The 25,133-nt window shown below is 38.8% G+C and overlaps 1 protein-coding gene across 1 annotated transcript; it reads left to right on the top strand.

Annotated features, from left to right (window-relative positions):
- The first annotated feature begins 829 nt into the window (after positions 1-829).
- On the top strand, positions 830-24,326 carry LOC133650082 (type 2 phosphatidylinositol 4,5-bisphosphate 4-phosphatase). Its single transcript, XM_062046898.1, has 7 exons — positions 830-1,126; positions 10,441-10,589; positions 10,655-10,761; positions 10,951-11,074; positions 17,494-17,546; positions 18,054-18,144; positions 21,437-24,326. The coding sequence occupies exons 1-7, from the start codon at positions 1,039-1,041 to the stop codon at positions 21,578-21,580; spliced, it is 756 nt and encodes a 251-aa protein (XP_061902882.1). The 5' UTR covers positions 830-1,038; the 3' UTR covers positions 21,581-24,326.
- Positions 24,327-25,133: the final 807 nt, after the last annotated feature.

Below are 25,133 nucleotides of genomic sequence, written 5' to 3' on the forward strand. Positions count from 1 at the left end.
TCATACACAACATAACTACTAACTACTAACTACATCTCATACACAACATAACTACTAACTACATCTCATACACAACATAACACTTAGAATGTAAACATAAATAACACATGTAGCAGACACTTGATTAGGTACACCCACTATTAACGTCCACTCTTCACATTCATTCTTTCAAAGTAAAGTTGCACCTTCATTAAAAGTCATTTGATTCTTTCAAAGTAAAGTTGCACCTTCATTAAAAGTCATTTCATTCTTTCAAAGTAAAGTTGCACCTTCATTAAAAGTCATTTCATTCTTTCAAAGTAAAGTTGCACCTTCATTAAAAGTCATTTGATTCTTTCAAAGTAAAGTTGCACCTTCATTAAAAGTCATTTGATTCTTTCAAAGTAAAGTTGCACCTTCATTAAAAGTAATTTCATTCTTTCAAAGTAAAGTTGCACCTTCATTAAAAGTCATTTCTTCTTTCAAAGTAAAGTTGCACCCTCATTAAAAGTAATTTCATTCTTTCAAAGTAAAGTTGCACCTTCATTAAAAGTCATTTCCGTGTCAAAAGTCAGCAGTCAACTATTTAGTTGCGGCAAAGACAAACTTAAAAAAAATAAAAATAAAAGTGAGGAAAGTGTTTCCGGTGGTGACGTGTGCAACAGTGACATCTGGCGGTGAAGCCTCGAAGCTGCCTGAGGGTTTTTGTTTTCAAATATTAGTTTTTAATACAAAACTTATTACAATTACCAAAAGAAAAGCATCAATATTTAAAGCGTCTCTTTAAAAAAACAAAAAACTTCTCCTTTATTTTATTTCGATGTGCGCATGCGCTGGATCCCAACCAGACGGTGCCACTTCCACTCTTCCACGAAGCTCCTCCCCCTCCCAGCCCGCCGCCACCCGGCTGTGTTGGACCGGAGAGACTCGGTGTTGGACCGGAGAGACTCGGTGTTGGACCGGAGAAACTCGGTGTTGGACCGGAGAAACTCTGTGTTGGACCGGAGAGACTCGGTGTGGAACATCCGCAGCAGCAGCAGCAGCAGCAGCAGCAGCAGCATGATGGCGTCTGACGGCCTGGACGAGAGATCCCCGCTGCTGTCCACCCCCACCTCGCCCCCCTACCTGCAGGAGCCCAGTCCCGGAGGTAAACACGCACTACATACTAGAACCCAGCTAGGACCATGGTCTAGTTCTGGTGGGAACTTGGACTGTGAGAACTGGACCAGTGAGTCCTGAAGAGAGAGAGAGAGAGAGAGAGAGAAAGAAAGAGAGAGAGAGAGAGAGCCAGAGGGGCCTGTAATAATAACACTAATGTGCTTCATCACTAGCACACTTGCTAGGACGCCTACTAGCACACGCAGCCTACTAGGATGCTTAGCCTACTAGGATGCTTACTAGGACACTTAGCCTACTAGGATGCTTACTAGGACACGCAGCCTACTAGGATGCTTACTAGCACACTTAGCCTACTAAGATGCTTACTAGCACACTTAGCCTACTAGGATGCTTACTAGCACACTTAGCCTACTAGGATGCTTACTAGCACACTTAGCCTACTAGGATGCTTACTAGCACACGCAGCCTACTAGGATGCTTACTAGCACACTTAGCCTACTAGGATGCTTACTAGCACACGCAGCCTACTAGGACACTTACTAGCACACTTAGCCTACTAGGATGCTTACTAGCACACTTAGCCTACTAGGATGCTTACTAGCACACTTAGCCTACTAGGATGCTTACTAGGACACGCAGCCTACTAGGACACTTACTAGCACACTTAGCCTACTAGGATGCTTACTAGGACACGCAGCCTACTAGGATGCTTACTAGCACACTTAGCCTACTAGGATGCTTACTAGGACACTTAGCCTACTAGGATGCTTAGCCTACTAGGACACTTACTAGCACACTTAGCATACTAGGATGCTTACTAGGACACATACTAGCACACTTAGCCTACTAGGACGCTTACTAGGACGCATACTAGCACACTTAGCCTACTAGGATGCTTAGCCTACTAGGATGCTTACCAGGACACTTAGCCTACTAGGATGCTTACTAGCACACTTAGCCTACTAGGATGCTTAGCCTACTAGGATGCTTACTAGGACACACAGCCTACTAGGATGCTTACTAGCACACTTAGCCTACTAGGATGCTTACCAGGACACTTAGCCTACTAGGATGCTTAGCCTACTAGGACACTTACTAGCACACTTAGCATACTAGGATGCTTACTAGGACACATACTAGCACACTTAGCCTACTAGGACGCTTACTAGGACGCATACTAGCACACTTAGCCTACTAGGATGCTTAGCCTACTAGGATGCTTACCAGGACACTTAGCCTACTAGGATGCTTAGCCTACTAGGACACTTACTAGCACACTTAGCATACTAAGATGCTTACTAGGACACGTACTAGCACACTTAGCCTACTAGGATGCTTACTAGGACGCATACTAGCACACTTAGCCTACTAGGATGCTTAGCCTACTAGGCCACTTACTAGCACACTTAGCATACTAGGATGCTTACTAGGACACGTACGAGCACACTTAGCCTACTAGGACACGTACTAGCAGACTTAGCCTACTAGGATGCGTACTAGCACACTTAGCCTACTAGTATGCTTAGCCTACTAGGACACTTACTAGCACCCTTAGCCTACTAGTATGCTTAGCCTACTAGGACACTTAGTAGCACACTTAGCCTACTAGGATGCTTACTAGGACACTTAGCCTACTAGGATGCTTAGCCTACTAGGACACTTACTAGCACACTTAGCCTACTAGGATGCTTACTAGGACACTTAGCCTACTAGGATGCTTAGCCTACTAGGACACTTACTAGCACACTTAGCCTACTAGGATGCTTACTAGGACACTTAGCCTACTAGGATGCTTAGCCTACTAGGACACTTACTAGCACACTTAGCATACTAGGATGCTTACTAGGACACGTACTAGCACACTTAGCCTACTAGGACGCTTACTAGGACGCGTACTAGCACACTTAGCCTACAAGGATGCTTAGCCTACTAGGACACTTACTAGCACACTTAGCATACTAGGATGCTTACTAGGACACGTACTAGCACACTTAGCCTACTAGGACGCTTACTTGGACGCGTACTAGCAGACTTAGCCTGCTAGGATGCATACTAGCACACTTAGCCTACTAGTATGCTTAGCCTACTAGGACACTTACTAGCACACTTAGCCTACTAGGATGCTTACTAGGACACTTAGCCTACTAGGATGCTTAGCCTACTAGGACACTTACTAGCACACTTAGCATACTAGGATGCTTACTAGGACACATACTAGCACACTTAGCCTACTAGTATGCTTAGCCTACTAGGACACTTACTAGCACACTTAGCCTACTAGGATGCTTACTAGGGCGCGTACTAGCACACTTAGCCTACTAGGATGCTTACTAGCACACTTAGCCTACTAGGATGCTTACTAGGACACTTAGCCTACTAGGATGCTTAGCCTACTAGGACACTTACTAGCACACTTAGCCTACTAGGATGCTTACTAGGACACTTAGCCTACAAGGATGCTTAGCCTACTAGGACACTTACTAGCACACTTAGCCTACTAGGATGCTTACTAGGACACTTAGCCTACAAGGATGCTTAGCCTACTAGGACACTTACTAGCACACTTAGCCTACTAGGATGCTTACTAGGAAACTTAGCCTACTAGGATGCTTAGCCTACTAGGACACTTACTAGCACACTTAGCCTACTAGGATGCTTACTAGGACACTTAGCCTACTAGGATGCTTAGCCTACTAGGACACTTACTAGCACACTTAGCATACTAGGATGCTTACTAGGACACGTACTAGCACACTTAGCCTACTAGGACGCTTACTAGGACGCGTACTAGCACACTTAGCCTACTAGGATGCTTAGCCTACTAGGACACTTACTAGCACACTTAGCATACTAGGATAGAATGCTTACTAGGACACGTGCTAGCACACTTAGCCTACTAGAACGCTTACTAGGACGCATACTAGCACACTTAGCCTACTAGGATGCGTACTAGCACACTTAGCCTACTAGTATGCTTAGCCTACTAGGACACTTACTAGCAAACTTAGCCTACTGGTATGCTTAGCCTACTAGGACACTTACTAGCACACTTAGCCTACTAGGATGCTTACTAGGACCCGTACTAGCACACTTAGCCTACTAGGATGCTTACTAGCACACTTAGCCTACTAGGATGCTTACTAGGACGCGTACTAGCACACTTAGCCTACTAGGACGCTTACTAGGACACTTATTAGGACACTTATTAGGACACTTACTAGCACACTTACTAGCACACTTAGCCTACTAGGATGCTTAGCCTACTAGTACGCTTACTAGCACACTTAGCCCAATAGGATGCTTTGTAGGACTAGGACTCTCCCTAGGACTGTGACTAGGACTGTGACTAGGAGTGTGACTAGGAGTGTGACTAGGACTGTGACTAGGAGTGTGACTAGGACTGTGACTAGGACTGTGACTAGGAGTGTGACTAGGACTGTGACTAGGACTGTGACTAGGAGTGTGACTAGGAGTGTGACTAGGACTGTGACTAGGACTGTGCCTAGGACTGTGACTAGGAGTGTGAATAGGACTGTGACTAGGACTGTGACTAGGAGTGTGACTAGGAGTGTGACTAGGACTGTGACCAGGACTGTGACTACGAGTGTGACTAGGAGTGTGACTAGGAGTGCGACTAGGACTGTGACTAGGACTGTGACTAGGAGTGTGACTAGGAGTGTGACTAGGAGTGTGACTAGGACTGTGCCTAGGACTGTGACTAGGAGTATGACTAGGACTGTGACTAGGACTGTGACTAGGACTGTGACTAGGAGTGTGACTAGGAGTGTGACCAGGACTGTGACTAGGAGTGTGACTAGGACTGTGACTAGGACTGTGACTAGGAGTGTGACTAGGAGTGTGACTAGTACTGTGACTAGGACTGTGACTAGGACTGTGACTAGGACTGTGACTAGGACTGTGACTAGATGTGTGACTAGGAGTGTGACTAGGACTGTGACTAGGACTGTGACTAGGAGTGTGACTAGGACTGTGACTAGGAGTGTGACTAGGACTGTGACTAGGAGTGTGACCAGGACTGTGACTAGGACTGTGACTAGGAGTGTGACTAGGACTGTGACTAGATGTGTGACTAGATGTGTGACTAGGAGTGTGACTAGGACTGTGACTAGATGTGTGACTAGATGTGTGACTAGGACTGTGACTAGGAGTGTGACTAGGACTGTGACTAGGACTGTGACTAGATGTGTGACTAGGAGTGTGACTAGGACTGTGACTAGGAGTGTGACTAGGACTGTGACTAGATGTGTGACTAGGACTGTGACTAGGACTGTGACTAGGACTGTGACTAGGACTGTGACTAGGAGTGTGACTAGATGTGTGACTAGGACTGTGACTAGATGTGTGACTAGGACTGTGACTAGGACTGTGACTAGATGTGTGACTAGATGTGTGACTAGATGTGTGACTAGGACTGTGACTAGGACTGTGACTAGATGTGTGACTAGGACTGTGACTAGGACTGTGACTAGGACTGTGACTAGGACTTTGACTAGGACTGGGACTAGGACTGTGACTGGGACTGTGACTAGATGTGTGACTAGGACTGTGACTAGGACTGTGACTAGGAGTGTGACTAGGAGTGTGACTATCACTGTGACTAGGACTGTGACTAGTTGTTAGTCAATGATTGAGGTGATAAATATTTGTCACCTTTGAGACAACATTTGAAGTTGTGAAGTGTTAATGAAGGAAGTCTCCAGGCTTCTCTACACATCTTAACACACCGGGGCGGCAGGTGTGAATGAATGATGGCTTGGCCAACTGTAATGTTGTGCTGCTATGAAAAAGTGTGCAATGGTCATGTGACTGGTCACATGAGCACACAGAATGAATGATATCATACATCACCCTGTATCTGACCTGCGGCAGCCGCCTTCTTCTTTGAAGACCCCATTGTTGTTATTCTGGCTCCGCCCCCTCGCTCACGGCCAGGCTGGTCACATGTTGTCACGTGGAGAGAAGGTCTGACATCACTTGCACTGATACTAGTTCATGAATATCCACGTGTGATATCACACTGATACCGATAATGAATAATCACGTGTGATATCACACTCATACTGATAATGAATAATGAATAATCATGTGTGATATTACACTGATGATAATCATTAATAAGGAATAATCATGTGTGATATCACACTGATACTGATAATGAATAATTCATCCATCCATCCATCCATCCATTTTCTACCGCTTGTTGTGATGTCATACTGATACTACTTGACTGATAATGAATAATCATGTGTCATATCACACTGATACCGATAATGAATATATCATGTTTGATATCACACTGACACTAATGTCAGTTATCTCATGTTACGTAAAGTACATCATGTTATGTAAAGTAAGTAAAGTACATCATGTTATGTAAAGTAGGTAAAGTACATAATGTTACGTAAAGTACGTCATGTTATGTAAAGTACGCCATGTTACGTAAAGTAAGTAAAGTACATCATGTTACGTAAAGTAAGCAAAGTACATCATGTTATGTAAAGTAGGTAAAGTACATCATGTTACGTAAAGTAAGTAAAGTACATCATGTTATGTAAAGTAGGTAAAGTACATCATGTTACGTAAAGTAAGTAAAGTACATCATGTTATGTAAAGTAGGTAAAGTACATCATGTTACGTAAAGTACGTCATGTTATGTAAAGTACGCCATGTTACGTAAAGTAAGTAAAGTACATCATGTTATGTAAAGTAGGTAAAGTACATCATGTTATGTAAAGTAGGTAAAGTACATTATGTTACGTAAAGTACGTCATGTTATGTAAAGTACATCATGTTATGTAAAGTACGCCATGTTACGTAAAGTAAGTAAAGTACATCATGTTATGTAAAGTAGGTAAAGTACATCATGTTATGTAAAGTAGGTAAAGTACATCATGTTACGTAAAGTACGTCATGTTATGTAAAGTACATCATGTTATGTAAAGTACGCCATGTTACGTAAAGTAAGTAAAGTACATCATGTTATGTAAAGTAGGTAAAGTACATCATGTTATGTAAAGTAGGTAAAGTACATCATGTTACGTAAAGTACGTCATGTTATGTAAAGTAGGTAAAGTACATCATGTTATGTAAAGTAGGTAAAGTACATCATGTTACGTAAAGTATGTCATGTTATGTAAAGTACATCATGTTATGTAAAGTACATCATGTTATGTAAAGTAAGTAAAGTACATCATGTTATGTAAAGTAGGTAAAGTACATAATGTTATGTAAAGTACGCCATGTTACGTAAAGTAAGTAAAGTACATCATGTTATGTAAAGTAGGTAAAGTACATCATGTTATGTAAAGTAGGTAAAGTACATCATGTTACGTAAAGTACGTCATGTTATGTAAAGTACATCATGTTATGTAAAGTACATCATGTTATGTAAAGTAAGTAAAGTACATCATGTTATGTAAAGTAGGTAAAGTACATCATGTTACGTAAAGTACGTCATGTTATGTAAAGTACATCATGTTACGTAAAGTACATCATGTTACGTAAAGTACGCCATGTTACGTGAAGTAAGTCATGTTACATAAAGTACGTCATATTACGTAAAGTACGTAATGTTACGTAAAGTACGTCATGTTACGTAAAGTAAGTCATGTTACGTAAAGTAAGTCATGTTACATAAAGTACGTCATGTTACGTAAAGTAAGTCATGTTACGTAAAGTAAGTAATGTTACGTAAAGTACTTCATGTTACGTAAAGTAAGTCATGTTACGTAAAGTAAGTCATGTTACGTAAAGTAAGTCATGTTACGTAAAGTACATCATGTTACGTAAAGTAAATCATGTTGCGCAAAGTACGTCATATTACGTAAAGTATGTCATGTTACGTAAAGTAAGTCATGTTACGTAAAGTATGTCATGTTACGTAAAGTAAGTCATGTTACGTAAAGTACGTCATGTTACGTAAAGTACATCATGTTACGTAAAGTACGTCATGTTACGTAAAGTGCTTTATGTTACGTAAAGTAAGTCATGTTACGTAAAGTACATCATGTTACGTAAAGTAATTCATGTTACGTAAAGTACGTCATGTTACGTAAAGTACGTCATGTTACGTAAAGTAATTCATGTTACGTAAAGTACGTCATGTTACGTAAAGTACGTCATGTTACGTAAAGTACATCATGTTACGTAAAGTACGTCATGTTACGTAAAGTACGTCATGTTACGTAAAGTACGTCATGTACGACATTGACCTGACATTGATTTGTCATGGATCTTACATTGATCTCACATCTACTTTATATGTGATGGATGTGACATGGATGATGTCGTTCACATACTTTATATGTGATGGATGTGACATGGATGATGTCGTTCACATACTTTATATGTGATGGATGTGACATGGATGATGTCGTTCACATACTTCATATGTGACATGGATGATGTCGTTCACATACTTTATATGTGATGGATGTGACATGGATGATGTCGTTCACATACTTTATATGTGATGGATGTGACATGGATGATGTCGTTCACATACTTTATATGTGACATGGATGATGTCGTTCACATACTTTATATGTGATGGATGTGACATGGATGATGTCGTTCACATACTTTATATGTGATGGATGTGACATGGATGATGTCGTTCACATACTTTATATGTGATGGATGTGACATGGATGATGTCGTTCACATACTTCATATGTGACATGGATGATGTCGTTCACATACTTTATATGTGATGGATGTGACATGGATGATGTCGTTCACATACTTTATATGTGATGGATGTGACATGGATGATGTCGTTCACATACTTTATATGTGACATGGATGATGTCGTTCACATACTTTATATGTGATGGATGTGACATGGATGATGTCGTTCACATACTTCATATGTGACATGGATGATGTCGTTCACATACTTTATATGTGATGGATGTGACATGGATGATGTCGTTCACATACTTTATATGTGATGGATGTGACATGGATGATGTCGTTCACATACTTTATATGTGATGGATGTGACATGGATGATGTCGTTCACATACTTTATATGTGACATGGATGATGTCGTTCACATACATTATATGTGATGGATGTGACATGGATGATGTCGTTCACATACTTTATATGTGATGGATGTGACATGGATGATGTCGTTCACATACTTTATATGCGATGGATGTGACATGGATGATGTCGTTCACATACTTTATATGTGATGGATGTGACATGGATGATGTCGTTTACATACTTTATATGTGATGAATGTGACATGGATGATGTCGTTCACATACTTTATATGTGATGGATGTGACATGGATGATGTCGTTCACATACTTTATATGTGATGGATGTGACATGGATGATGTCGTTCACATACTTTATATGTGATGGATGTGACATGGATGATGTCGTTCACATACTTTATATGTGATGGATGTGACATGGATGATGTCGTTCACATACTTTATATGTGACATGGATGATGTCGTTCACATACTTTATATGTGATGGATGTGACATGGATGATGTCGTTCACATACTTTATATGTGACATGGATGATGTCGTTCACATACTTTATATGTGATGGATGTGACATGGATGATGTCGTTCACATACTTTATATGTGACATGGATGATGTCGTTCACATACTTTATATGTGATGGATGTGACATGGATGATGTCGTTCACATACTTTATATGTGACATGGATGATGTCGTTCACATACTTTATATGTGATGGATGTGACATGGATGATGTTGTTCACATACTTTATATGTGATGGATGTGACATGGATGATGTTGTTCACATACTTTATATGTGATGGATGTGACATGGATGATGTCGTTCACATACTTTATATGTGACATGGATGATGTCGTTCACATACTTTATATGTGATGGATGTGACATGGATGATGTTGTTCACATACTTTATATGTGATGGATGTGACATGGATGATGTCGTTCACATACTTTATATGTGACATGGATGATGTCGTTCACATACTTTATATGTGATGGATGTGACATGGATGATGTTGTTCACATACTTTATATGTGATGGATGTGACATGGATGATGTCATTCACATACTTTATATGTGATGGATGTGACATGGATGATGTCGTTCACATAGTTTATATGTGACATGGATGATGTCGTTCACAACAACACAAACATGTGTTGTCGTGGCTAGCATTAGCATTAGCGTGATAGTTGCTGAGCTAGATTGTCGGTTGAAAGGTGGCTCCTGACACATGACTTCACCAAACAAACAAACAAACGAGGGCAACATGTGTGTGCACCCGCCCTGACTTTGTGTCCCGCCACAGCGGAACTACCTCCCCCTTACACGGCCATCGCCAGCCCGGACGCGAGCGGCGTGCCGGTCATCAACTGCCGCGTGTGCCAGTCGCTCATCCAGCTGGACGGCAAGCTGCACCAGCACGTGGTCAAGTGCACGCTGTGCAACGAGGCCACCGTGAGTCCACTTCCTCTTTCTCGCCTCGCTCCACTTCCTGGCCTCACCCTGCCCACTTCCTGCAGCCCATCAAGAACCCGCCCACGGGGAAGAAGTACGTGAGGTGTCCCTGCAACTGCCTGCTCATCTGCAAAGACACGTCCAGGAGGATAGGATGTCCTCGACCCAACTGGTAGGGGGCGCCGCGTGGCTGTAGGCAACCTCCTGATGTAGTCTTGCACGTGTCAACAAGCTCTGCATGCGCTATTCATGCTGACTCAGCACTTAGCACCACAACTACTTTGCTTCATAGTTTCCACTTTCTCATGCACTCCCGAGCATGATCAGAAAGTTACTTTCACTTTCCTTTCCCGCCTGACAGCAGACGCATCATCAACCTGAGCCCCGTGGTGGTCGTCCCTGAGGAGCAGCCAGCCCAGCCTGCCCTGCCCCTGCAGCCTGAGGGCACGCGTGTGGTCTGTGGACACTGCGGCAACACTTTCCTGGTATGTAAACTAACACTTTCCTGGTATGTAAACAAACACTTTCCTGGTATGTAAACAAACACTCTCCTCGTATGTAAACAAACACTTTCCTGGTATGCAAACAAACACTTTCCTGGTATGTAAAGTAACACTTTCCTCGTACGTAAACAAACACTTTCCTCGTATGTAAACAAACACTTTCCTGGTATGCAAACAAACACTTTCCTGGTATGTAAAGTAACACTTTCCTCGTACGTAAACAAACACTTTCCTCGCATGTAAACAAACACTTTCCTGGTATGTAAACAAACACTTTCCTCGTATGTAAACAGACACTTTCCTCATATGTAAACAAACACTTTCCTCATATGTACAAACACTTTCCTGGTATGTAAACAAACACTTTCCTGGTATGTAAACAAACACTTTCCTCATATGTAAACAAACACTTTCCTCGTATGTAAACAAACACTTTCCTCATATGTAAACAAACACTTTCCTGGTATGTAAACAAACACTTTCCTCGTATGTAAACAAAAACTTTCCACGTATGTAAACAAACACTTTCCTGGTATGTAAACAAACACTTTCCTCGTATGTAAACAAACACTTTCCACGTATGTAAACAGACACTTTCCTCATATGTAAACAAACACTTTCCTCATATGTACAAACACTTTCCTGGTATGTAAACAAACACTTTCCTGGTATGTAAACAAACACTTTCCTGGTATGTAAACAAACACTTTCCTCATATGTAAACAAACACTTTCCTCATATGTAAACAAACACTTTCCTGGTATGTAAACAAACACTTTCCTCGTATGTAAACAAAAACTTTCCTCGTATGTAAACAAACACTTTCCTCGTACGTAAACAAACATTTTCCTGGTATGTAAACAAACACTTTCCTCGTACGTAAACAAACACTTTCCTGGTATGTAAACAAACACTTTCCTCGTACGTAAACAAACACTTTCCTCGTACGTAAACAAACACTTTCCTCGTATGTAAACAAACACTTTCCTCGTACGTAAACAAACACTTTCCTCGTATGTAAACAAACACTTTCCTCGTACGTAAGCAAACACTTTCCTCGTACGTAAACAAACACTTTTCTCGTATGTAAACAAACACTTTCCACGTATGTAAACAAACACTTTCCTGGTATGTAAACAAACACTTTCCTGGTATGTAAACAAACACTTTCCTCGTATGTAAACAAACACTTTCCACGTATGTAAACAAACACTTTCCTGGTATGTAAACAAACACTTTCCTCGTATGTAAACAAACACTTTCCTGGTATGTAAACAAACACTTTCCTCGTACGTAAACAAACACTTTCCACGTATGTAAACAAACACTTTCCTGGTATGTAAACAAACACTTTCCTGGTATGTAAACAAACACTTTCCTCGTATGTAAACAAACACTTTCCTCGTACGTAAACAAACACTTTCCTGGTATGTAAACAAACACTTTCCTCGTACGTAAACAAACACTTTCCACGTATGTAAACAAACACTTTCCTGGTATGTAAACAAACACTTTCCTGGTATGTAAACAAACACTTTCCTCGTATGTAAACAAACACTTTCCTCGTACGTAAACAAACACTTTCCTGGTATGTAAACAAACACTTTCCTGGTATGTAAACAAACACTTTCCTCGTATGTAAACAAACACTTTCCTCGTATGTAAACAAACACTTTCCTCGTATGTAAACAAACACTTTCCTCGTATGTAAACAAACACTTTCCTGGTATGTAAACAAACACTTTCCTCGTATGTAAACAAACACTTTCCTCGTACATAAACAAACATTTTCCTCGTATGTAAACAAACACTTTCCTGGTATGTAAACAAACACTTTCCTGGTATGTAAACAAACACTTTCCTCGTATGTAAACAAACACTTTCCTCGTACGTAAACAAACATTTTCCTCATATGTAAACAAACACTTTCCACGTACGTAAACAAACATTTTCCTCGTATGTAAACAAACACTTTCCTCGTATGTAAACAAACACTTTCCTCGTATGTAAACAAACACTTTCCACGTATGTAAACAAACAATTTCCTCGTACGTAAACAAACATTTTCCTCGTATGTAAACAAACACTTTCCTCGTACGTAAACAAACACTTTCCTCGTATGTAAACAAACACTTTCCTGGTACGTAAACAAACACTTTCCTCGTATGTAAACAAACACTTTCCTCATATGTAAACAAACACTTTCCTCGTACGTAAACAAACACTTTCCTCGTATGTAAACAAACACTTTCCTCGTATGTAAACAAACACTTTCCTGGTACGTAAACAAACACTTTCCTCGTATGTAAACAAACACTTTCCTGGTACGTAAACAAACACTTTCCTCGTATGTAAACAAACACTTTCCTCATATGTAAACAAACACTTTCCTCGTACGTAAACAAACACTTTCCTCATATGTAAACAAACACTTTCCACGTACGTAAACAAACACTTTCCTCGTACGTAAACAAACACTTTCCTCGTATGTAAACAAACACTTTCCTCGTATGTAAACAAACACTTTCCTCGTATGTAAACAAACACTTTCCACGTATGTAAACAAACAATTTCCTCGTACGTAAACAAACATTTTCCTCGTATGTAAACAAACACTTTCCTCGTACGTAAACAAACACTTTCCTCGTATGTAAACAAACACTTTCCTGGTATGTAAACAAACACTTTCCACGTACGTAAACAAACACTTTCCTCGTACGTAAACAAACACTTTCCTCGTATGTAAACAAACACTTTCCTCGTATGTAAACAAACACTTTCCTCGTATGTAAACAAACACTTTCCACGTATGTAAACAAACAATTTCCTCGTACGTAAACAAACATTTTCCTCGTATGTAAACAAACACTTTCCTCGTACGTAAACAAACACTTTCCTCGTACGTAAACAAACACTTTCCTCGTATGTAAACAAACACTTTCCTGGTACGTAAACAAACACTTTCCTCGTATGTAAACAAACACTTTCCTCATACGTAAACAAACACTTTCCTCGTACGTAAACAAACACTTTCCACGTATGTAAACAAACACTTTCCTCATATGTAAATTTGATAACGGCAATTCATTTTTAAAATGTTTCTTTTATGAATTTATTTAATTTTAATAATGGCGATACATTTTAAAAAGGCGATTAAGGCGATACATTTGGTAAAGGCGACAAATTTGATCATGCTGACATAGTAGTAATAGCGATACATTTTATAGAGGCGATACATTTTATAATGGGGATACATTTATTCAAGTGGATAAAGGCGATACACACGATAATGGTGATAAAGGTGGTACATGTGATAATGGTGATAAAGGCGATACATATGATAATGGTGATAAATGTGATACATGTGATAATGGTGATAAAGGTGATACATGTGATAATAGTGATAAAGGCGATACATGTGATAATGGTGATAAAAGCAATACATATGATAATGGTGATAAAAGCGATACATATGATAATGGTGATATAGGCGATACATATGATAATGTGATAAAGGCGATAAATGTGATAAAGGCGATACATATGATAATGGTGATAAAGGCGATGCATGTGATAATGGTGATAAAGGCGATACATGTGATAATGGTGATAAAGGTGATACATGTGATAATGGTGATAAAGGCGATGCATGTGATAATGGTGATAAAGGTGATACATATGATAATGTGATTAAGGCAATACTTAGGATAATGGTGATAAATGTGATACATATGATAATGGTGATAAAGGCGATACATATGATAATGGTGATAAAGGCGATACATGTGATAATGGTGATAAAGGCGATACATATGATAATGGTGGTAAAGGCGATACATGTGATAATGGTGATAAAGGCGATGCATATGATAATGGTGATAAAGGCGATACATATGATAATGGTGATAAAGGCAATACTTAGGATAATGGTGATAAAGGCGATACATGTGATAATGTGATAAAGGCGATGCATGTGATAATAGTGATAAAGGCGATACATGTGATAATGGTGATAAGGCGATACATGTGATAATGGTGATAAAGGTGATGCATGTGATAATGGTGATAAAGGCGATACATATGATAATGGTGATAAAGGCAATACTTAGGATAATGGTGATAAAGGCGATAGATATGATAAAGGTGATAACGGCGATACATGTGGTAATGGTGATAAGGCCGATACATATGATAATGGTGATAAAAGCGATACATATGATAATGGTGATAAATGTGATACATATGATAATGGTGATAAAGGCGATACATATGATAATGGTGATAAAGGCAATACATGTGATAATGGTGATAAAGGCGATACATATGATAATGGTGGTAAAGGCGATACATGTGATAATGGTGATAAAGGCGATACATATAATAATGGTGATAAAGGCGATACATATGATAATGGTGATAAAGGCGATACATGTGATAATGGTGATAAAGGCGATACATGTGATAATGGTGATAAAGGCGATACATATGATAATGGTGGTAAAGGCGATACATGTGATAATGGTGATAAAGGCGATACATATGATAATGGTGATAAAGGCGATACATGTGATAATGGTGATAAAGGCGATACATATGATAATGGTGATAAAGGCGATACTTATGATAATAGTGATAAAGGCGATACATATGATAATGGTGATAAAGGCAATACTTATGATAATGGTGATATAAAGGTAATACTTATGATTATGGTGATAAAGGCGATACATATGATAAAGGTGACACATGTGATAATGGTGATAAAGGTGATACATGTGATAATGGTGATAAAGGTGATGCATGTGATAATGGTGATAAAGGCGATACATATGATAATGGTGATAAAGGCAATACTTAGGATAATGGTGATAAAGGCGATAGATATGATAAAGGTGATAACGGCGATACATGTGGTAATGGTGATAAGGCCGATACATATGATAATGGTGATAAAAGCGATACATATGATAATGGTGATAAATGTGATACATATGATAATGGTGATAAAGGCGATACATATGATAATGGTGATAAAGGCAATACATGTGATAATGGTGATAAAGGCGATACATATGATAATGGTGGTAAAGGCGATACATGTGATAATGGTGATAAAGGCGATACATATAATAATGGTGATAAAGGCGATACATATGATAATGGTGATAAAGGCGATACATGTGATAATGGTGATAAAGGCGATACATGTGATAATGGTGATAAAGGCGATACATATGATAATGGTGGTAAAGGCGATACATGTGATAATGGTGATAAAGGCGATACATATAATAATGGTGATAAAGGCGATACATATGATAATGGTGATAAAGGCGATACATGTGATAATGGTGATAAAGGCGATACATATGATAATGGTGATAAAGGCGATACTTATGATAATAGTGATAAAGGCGATACATATGATAATGGTGATAAAGGCAATACTTATGATAATGGTGATATAAAGGTAATACTTATGATTATGGTGATAAAGGCGATACATATGATAAAGGTGACACATGTGATAATGGTGATAAAGGTGATACATGTGACAATGGTGGTAAAGGCGATACATATGATAATGGTGGTAAAGGTGATACATGTGATAAAGGTGATACATATGATAATGGTGATAAAGGTGATACATGTGATAATGGTGATAAAGGTGATAATGGTGATAAAGGCGATACATGTGATAATGGTGATAAAGGCGATACATATGATAATGGTGATAAAAGCGATACATATGATAATGATGTCCTTGGGCAAGACGTCAAAGCGCTTGGAGTACCTTGAAGGTAGAAAAGCGCTATACAAGTGTAACCCATTTATCATTATTTATTATGATTAAAGCGATACATATGATAATGGTGATATAGGCGATACATGTGATAATGGTGATAAAGGCGATACATGTGATAATGGTGATAAAGGCGATACGTATGATAAAGGTGATAACGGCGATACATATGATAATGGGGATAAAGGCAATACATATGATAATGGTGATAACAGCGATACATATGATAATGGTGATAAAGGCGATGCATTTGAAAGAGGCGACAAATTTGATAATGCTGGCAAATTAAGTAATGGCGATACATTTTATAATGGCGCTAAAGGCGATACATTTGACCATGTGATACATTTGATATGAGATCATGCTTGTGTTATCATTGTTGTATGAAAGGTGATACAAGTGACACGATGATAGAAGTGATCCGTATCCTCAATGAACCGCAGCTGCCCAGTGTTAGCAGCACCTGGTGTCGGTGGTGTAAGCTGCACACTGACTCCTCTAACATGTACTGTTTGACACTCCCTGACACCACCTGGTGTCGGTGGTGTAATAGTCCACAAGCTGCACACTGACTCCTCTAACATGTACTGTTTCACAGTGGATGGAGCTGCGCTTCAACACCTTGGCCAAATGTCCCCACTGCAAGAAAATGTGAGTGCCTGTCCCTTTAAGAGGAGCTAACATTGGTGTGAAGTTTGCACGCGACATCATCGTCTTCACGCTCAGTCAGCTGCTGCCTTTAATCCGCCTCATGACACGCGCGCGTCACATCTGTGTGTAAAGGATATCACCACGTGTGCTCGAGAACACTCCACAGAACCACTGTCAGTAACTACAGTTGGCCGCTACATCTGTGGGTGCAAGTTAAAACTCTGCTATGCAAAGCCAAAGCCATTTGTCAACAACACCCGGAAACGCTTCGCTGGGCCCCGAGCTCATCTAAGATGAAAAAGTCGAAGTTAAAGTAGCAATGATTGTCACACACACAATGCTGAAAGGTACACACAGCTTTTGGAGCAACATATGTTGCCATCTTTATCATGGACGCCCCTGCTTATTTCAGCAAAACGATGCCAAGTAAAAGAGTGCGGGTACTAGACTGGCCTACATGTCACATGTAGTAATATGATGTAATTATGAATATTTGTGTGTTGGCAGCTCGTCAGTGGGCAGTGCTCTCCCTAGGAGGCGATGTTGTGCTTACATCAGCGTGGGAATGATGTGCATCTTCATTGGAGTGGGACTAACTGTAAGTACTTTACCAGTATCACTAGGAGTAAAACTCAGTACTTTACCAGTATTACTAGGAGTAACACTCAGTACTTTACCAGTATTTTTTAGGAGTACCAGTCAGTACTTTACCAGTATTTCTAGGAGTACCAGTCAGTACTTTATGAGTATTACTAGGAGAGACACTCAGTACTTTACCAGTATTACTAGGAGTAACACTCAGTACTTTACCAGTATTACTAGGAGTAACACTCAGTACTTTACCAGTATTACTAGGAGTAACACTCAGTACTTTACCAGTATTACTAGGAGTAACATTCAGTACTTTACCAGTATTATTAGGACTAGCTGTAAGTACTTAAACAGTATTTTTAGGAGTACCAGTCAGTACATTAGGAGTATTATTAGGAGTAACAGTCAGTACTTTATGAGTATTAGTAGGACTAGCTGTAAGTACTTTACCAGTATTTTTAAGGGGTATTAGTAGGAGTAACAGTCAGTACTTTTGAAGTATTATTAGGAGTAACAGTCAGCACTTTACCAGTATTTTTTAGGAGTAACAGTCAGTACTTTAGGAGTATTAGCAGGAGTAACAGTATAAGTCAGGAGATGTGTATTGTGCATATATTTGATCAATTTAAGCTTGTCCCGACTTAGTTGTTTTGCTTCCGAGTTCTTTGTCTTATTAGCCATGAAAGATATGATCTGCCCTCTTAAGTTAGCCTTAAGGGCCGCATAACTGCAACTGCCCTCTTAAGTTAGCCTTAAGGGCCGCATAACTGCAACTGCCCTCTTAAGTTAGCCTTAAGGGCCGCATAACTGCAACTGCCCTCTTAAGTTAGCCTTAAGGGCCGCATAACTGCAACTGCCCTCTTAAGTTAGCCTTAAGGGCCGCATAACTGCAACTGCCCTCTTAAGTTAGCCTTAAGGGCCGCATAACTGCAACTGCCCTCTTAAGTTAGCCTTAAGGGCCGCATAACTGCAACTGCCCTCTTAAGTTAGCCTTAAGGGCCGCATAACTGCAACTGCCCTCTTAAGTTAGCCTTAAGGGCCGCATAACTGCAACTGCCCTCTTAAATTAGCCTTAAGGGCCGCATAACTGCAACTGCCCTCTTAAGTTAGCCTTAAGGGCCGCATAACTGCAACTGCCCTCTTAAGTTAGCCTTAAGGGCCGCATAACTGCAACTGCCCTCTTAAGTTAGCCTTAAGGGCCGCATAACTGCAACTGCCCTCTTAAGTTAGCCTTAAGGGCCGCATAACTGCAACTGCCCTCTTAAGTTAGCCTTAAGGGCCGCATAACTGCAACTGCCCTCTTAAGTTAGCCTTAAGGGCCGCATAACTGCAACTGCCCTCTTAAGTTAGCCTTAAGGGCCGCATAACTGCAACTGCCCTCTTAAGTTAGCCTTAAGGGCCGCATAACTGCAACTGCCCTCTTAAGTTAGCCTTAAGGGCCGCCCAGCTGCAACATCTGTGCTCATGTTTATTTACAAAAATTGAGAGATTTGTTCTGATTTAAAAAAAAGTACAAAGTGTTCATCTGCTAATAATAGAGAATTAAAAACCTCCAATTTCTTCTAATTGTCCTTCATTCTGGCAAGTTCAGCTTCAATAAAAGGTCAGATATTAATAATATTAATATGCTTTGATACTCACAAGAACTTATGGAGGGAGTTCATTTATTGTCAGTGAAAAAATAGTCGATTTTGTGATATGTGTGGTGCACATGCGAGAAGAAGGAGTACTCCCTACTTTTTGGATGCAAAAAAGGCCATACTGTATATCAGATTTGCCAAATTCTGAAAGAAAAGTTTGCATATAGCAAACTGATTTGGATGCTACATAACCTTTTGTGGCTGTTGATCTGTCCATCCCAGCTTCGAAACAAACATTAAAATCTCCTCCCATAATGAGCTGCAGCATTTCCCATAAACTGCCAAGATACCTGTGGCGGTGGGGGCGTGGCTATGGGCGTGGTCACCATGACATCATCGAGTAATTTGCATCATTGACTACAATGATATGATTTCCTCTAAAAAGGCTCAAAAAATGTATACATACCGACGGACGTGGATAATTACATATATTCATATTTAAGTGTTATTTCTCTAGTTTCGTGGTCGTTTTGCAAACCAGCTCCATTTTGTTCTCTTTTGAGTTTTCAAAGTGCACGATATGGTCTGGCCTTCATAGCGCTGGAATGCAGGAGACAGAGAAGAAAGAATCCTCCCTGCTGCCTTCTCGGGCCGGCTTGAGATAACAGATACAATGGACATCTGTATTCATTTCTGTAAGGTGGGGGCGAGAGACAGAGGGAGGTACACAGGAGTTCCGGGGTTTTGGGAAACCGAGCTAGACCGGGCGAGGGAACGCTGGTGGGCTAGATTGGTCTCACGTTTGTCCTCTAAGCTTGGAGAATAAACCACAAAATACCAACTTCTGCCTGGTGATTGAATATAAACATCAGCTTATTGCCATAAAAATAATCTGGGAGAGACTAGCCATTTGAATTCCCCATTGGAGGAATGCTGGTCGACGCAACAATACTAATTAATAATAAAATAAAATAAATAAAATAAATAAAATAAATAAAAATAAAATAATTAAAATAAAATAAAAAAATAAAAAATGTATACTTACTAATTAATAATAACAGTTTTGTTTTAAACGTCCATCCATCCATTTTACAATATAATTACAACACTTTATGTACATATTTATATACAGATTTGAACAATAAGTTATTCACTGAAATATATTTATTAATTGTGGTTCTTACAAAAAATATATCTTATAAAATATAAAAGCTAAAATGTCTCTTAAAGCTCTGCCCCTTTCATTAGTGCATACTAAATCATTTAACTTTAGCCTACTACTACAACCATATTATTTACCAGCAACATAAAGTGAAACAGAGGCAGAGGTGTCCTGCCACAGTCAGTAACAAATAAACAGAAAACAGTAGTGGTCAAATACAAATAAGGCAACAAGAGAAGTATCCTACACTTCTCTTTTGTAAAGTAAATGAGCTGGTGAGAGTTTAGATCTGGAAGTAATTTGATGAGACGGTCAAAAAACTGGGCATCATCAACATTTGGAGCAAATAATATAACGTCCGTTTGAGTCTACTATGGTGCCTGAGGGGGTCAAATATAAGTATTATGACGAGTATTCAGAAGGAGTATTCAGACGAGTATTAGTAGTATTTGGACGAGTATTCAGAGGAGTATTCAGACAAGTTTTCGTACCAGTATTACGACAAGTCTTCAGACGAGTATTAGGACGAGTATTACTACAATGATTGTGCTCCTCAGGTGGGAACGCGAGACTTGGCCGCCCGCTACAGCGCCACCTACGTGTCCTGGGTCTTGGCCTACTTGCTGGGTCTGGTCTGCTTGCTGCGTGCTTGCTACTGGGGAGCCATCACTGTCAGCCACCATGAGAACTGCTTTGCCTGAACACCACACCTCTAACACCAGCTGCAGCACCTCTAACACCAGGTGGAAGACCTCTAACACCAGGTGGAAAACCTTTAACACCAGGTGGAAGACCTTTAACCCCAGGTGGAAGACCTCTAACACCAGGTGGAAGACCTCTAACACCAGGTGGAAGACCTCTAACACCAGGTGGAAGACCTCTAACACCAGGTGGAAGACCTCTAACACCAGGTGGAAGACCTCTAACACCAAGTGGAAGACCTCTAACACCAGGTGGAAGACCTCTAACACCAGGTGGAAGATCTCTAACACCAGGTGGAAGACCTCTAACACCAAGTGGAAGACCTCTAACACCAGGTGGAAGACCTCTAACACCAGGTGGAAGACCTTTAACACCAGGTGGAAGACCTCTAACACCAGGTGGAAGACCTCTAACACCAGGTGGAAGACCTCTAACACCAAGTGGAAGACCTCTAACACCAGGTGGAAGACCTCTAACACCAGGTGGAAGACTTCTAACACCAGGTGGAAATGAAGCGCTCCCTCCAGGATCTTGTCATGTGACTTCTTCTTCTTCTTCTTCTTCTTCTTGTTTGTTTTCATCAACTTGATGACGTCATCAATAATTGGAACCGGAACATTTAACATACACAATTAGAGCAAAAAAGCTAGCATAAAACGTTAGCATGCTAACATAAGAGACGTTAGCCTACTTCCAAGATGGCGCCAAGTATAAAACAACATGATTTTTAAGTTAAAACATATAAAAATTAGCTAAAAAAGTTAGCATGCTAACATTAGCATGCTTACATAAGAGACATTAGCCTACTTCCAAGATGGCGCCAAGTACCAAAGACCATGATTTTTAGGTTAAAACATACAAAATTAGCTAAAAATCTAGCATAAAACATTAGCATGCTAACATAAGAGACATTAGCCTACTTCCAAGATGGCGCCAAGTATCAAAAATCATGATTTTTAGGATAAAACATTCAAAATTAGCTAAAAAGTTAGCATGCTAACGTTAGCATGCTAACTTAAAAGACGTTAGCCTACTTCCAAGATGGCGCCAAGTATAAAAAATCATGATTTTTAGGATAAAACATTCAAAATTAGTTAAAAAGTTAGCATGCTAACATTAGCATGCTAACATAAAAGACGTTAGCCTACTTCCAAGATGGCGCCAAGTATCAAAAATCATGATTTTTAGGATAAAACATTCAAAATTAGCTAAAAAGTTAGCATGCTAACATTAGCATGCTAACATAAAAGACGTTAGCCTACTTCCAAGATGGCGCCAAGTCTCAAAAACCATGATTTGTAGGTTAAAACGTACAAAATTAGCTAAAAAGCTAGCATAAAACATTAGCATGCTAACATAAGAGACGTTAGCCTACTTCCAAGGTGGCGCCAAGTATCAAAAACCATGATTTTTAGGTTAAAACCTACAAAAATTAGCTAAAAAAGTTAGCATGCTAACATAAAAGATGTTAGCATACTTCAAAGATGGCGCGAAGTATCAAAAAGCATGATTTTTAGGTTAAAACGTACAAAATTAGCTAAAAAGCTAGCATAAAACATTAGCATGCTAACATAAGAGACGTTAGCCTACTTCCAAGATGGCGCCAAGTATCAAAAACCATGATTTTTAGGTTAAAACAAACAAAAATTAGCTAAAAAAGTTAGCATGCTAACATAAAAGACGTTAGCATACTTCAAAGATGGCGCGAAGTATCAAAAAGCATGATTTTTAGGTTATGAACATAAGAGACGTTAGCCTACTTCCAAGATGGCGCCAAGTATCAAAAACCATGATTTTTAGGTTAAAACGTACAAAATTAGCTAAAAACCTAGCATAAAACATTAGCATGCTAACATAAGAGACGTTAGCCTACTTCCAAGATGGCGCCAAGTATCAAAATCCATGATTTTTAGGTTAAAACGTACAAAATTAGCTAAAAAGCTAGCATAAAACATTAGCATGCTAACATAAGAGACGTTAGCCTACTTCCAAGATGGCGCCAAATATCAAAATCCATGATTTTTAGGTTAAAACATACAAAAATTAGCTAAAAAATTTAGCATGCTAACATAAGAGACGTTAGCCTACTTCAAACATGGCGCCAAGTATCAAAAAGCATGATTTTTAGGTTAAAACATACAGAAATTAGCTAGAAAAGTTAGCATGCTAACATTAGCATGCTTACATAAGAGACGTTAGCCTACTTCCAAGATGGCGCCAAGTATCAAAAAGCATGATTTTTAGGTTAAAACATACAAAAATTTGCTAAAAAAGTTAGCATGCTAACATTAGCATGCTGGCTAATGAAATGTGCAACAAACATAAACACATGTTTGTACACTACATTACCCAGAAGCCTTAGCGCCGTAGACAGGAAGAGGAAGTAGATGTGAGCAGGAGAGGTAGAAACGTTGTTGACGTCCCTGCTCCAACTCCAAGTTAGGACTCGAGCAGGGATCCTCCAACTGTGCCACACCAGCTCCATCTAGTGGTACGCCAAATAACCACCCGAGTCAATATTCTACACACAGTGTTACTGTTCAATAACAGCTCTTAATGGCTACTACGTCGCTATGGTGACGTCCTGGAGGGACAGAAACATCCCCAAACAAAACATCAGAAAATATGTCAAAATGGACTTCCTGCTAGAAGCTGCACACTGACTACTTTAAACATAGTTTAAGTATGTTTATTTATTTCAACACCTTTTTTTATTTCTAAGCAGCTTTTATCAATAAAACCCCCAAGTGCACTTTGTTGTGTTTCAATACTACACTTACATTATTATTATTATTATTATTATTATTATTATTATTATTATTATTAATGTCATCAATACTACACTTACATTATTATTATTATTATTATTATTATTATTATTATTATTAATGTCATCAATACTACACTTACATTATTATTATTATTATTATTATTATTATTAATATTATTATTAATATTATTATTGATGGCATCAATACTACACTTACATTATTATTATTAATATTATTATTATTAATGTCATCAATACTACACTTACATTATTATTATTATTATTAATGTCATCAATACTACACTTACATTATTATTATTATTATTATTATTATTATTAATGTCATCAATACTACACTTACATTATTATTATTATTATTGTTATTATTAATATTATTATTGATGGCATCAATACTACACTTACATTATTATTATTAATATTATTATTATTATTAATGTCAACTCTACACTTACATTATTATTATTGTTATTATTAATATTAATATTATTATTGATGGCATCAATACTACACTTACATTATTATTATTAATATTATTATTATTATTATTAATGTCATCAATACTACACTTACATTATTATTATTAATATTAAAATTATTATTAATATAATTATTAATGTCATCAATACTACACTTACATTATTATTATTGTTATTATTAATATTAATATTATTATTGATGGCATCAATACTACACTTACATTATTATTATTAATATTATTATTATTATTATTAATGTCATCAATACTACACTTACATTATTAT

The sequence above is a fragment of the Entelurus aequoreus genome, linkage group LG05, assembly GCF_033978785.1.
Source record: "Entelurus aequoreus isolate RoL-2023_Sb linkage group LG05, RoL_Eaeq_v1.1, whole genome shotgun sequence".
Classification (NCBI taxonomy): domain Eukaryota; kingdom Metazoa; phylum Chordata; class Actinopteri; order Syngnathiformes; family Syngnathidae; genus Entelurus; species Entelurus aequoreus.

What these genes read in the sequence shown, in the direction of transcription:
- LOC133650082 (XM_062046898.1), top strand. Translation starts at nt 1,039, where the DNA reads ATGATGGCGTCTGACGGCCTGGACGAGAGATCCCCGCTGCTGTCCACC. An exon ending in CGCTGTGCAACGAGGCCACC is followed by an intron (nt 10,590 to 10,654) that starts GTGAGTCCACTT and finishes CACTTCCTGCAG; the next exon opens with CCCATCAAGAACCCGCCCAC. An exon ending in TGTCCCCACTGCAAGAAAAT is followed by an intron (nt 17,547 to 18,053) that starts GTGAGTGCCTGT and finishes GTGTGTTGGCAG; the next exon opens with CTCGTCAGTGGGCAGTGCTC.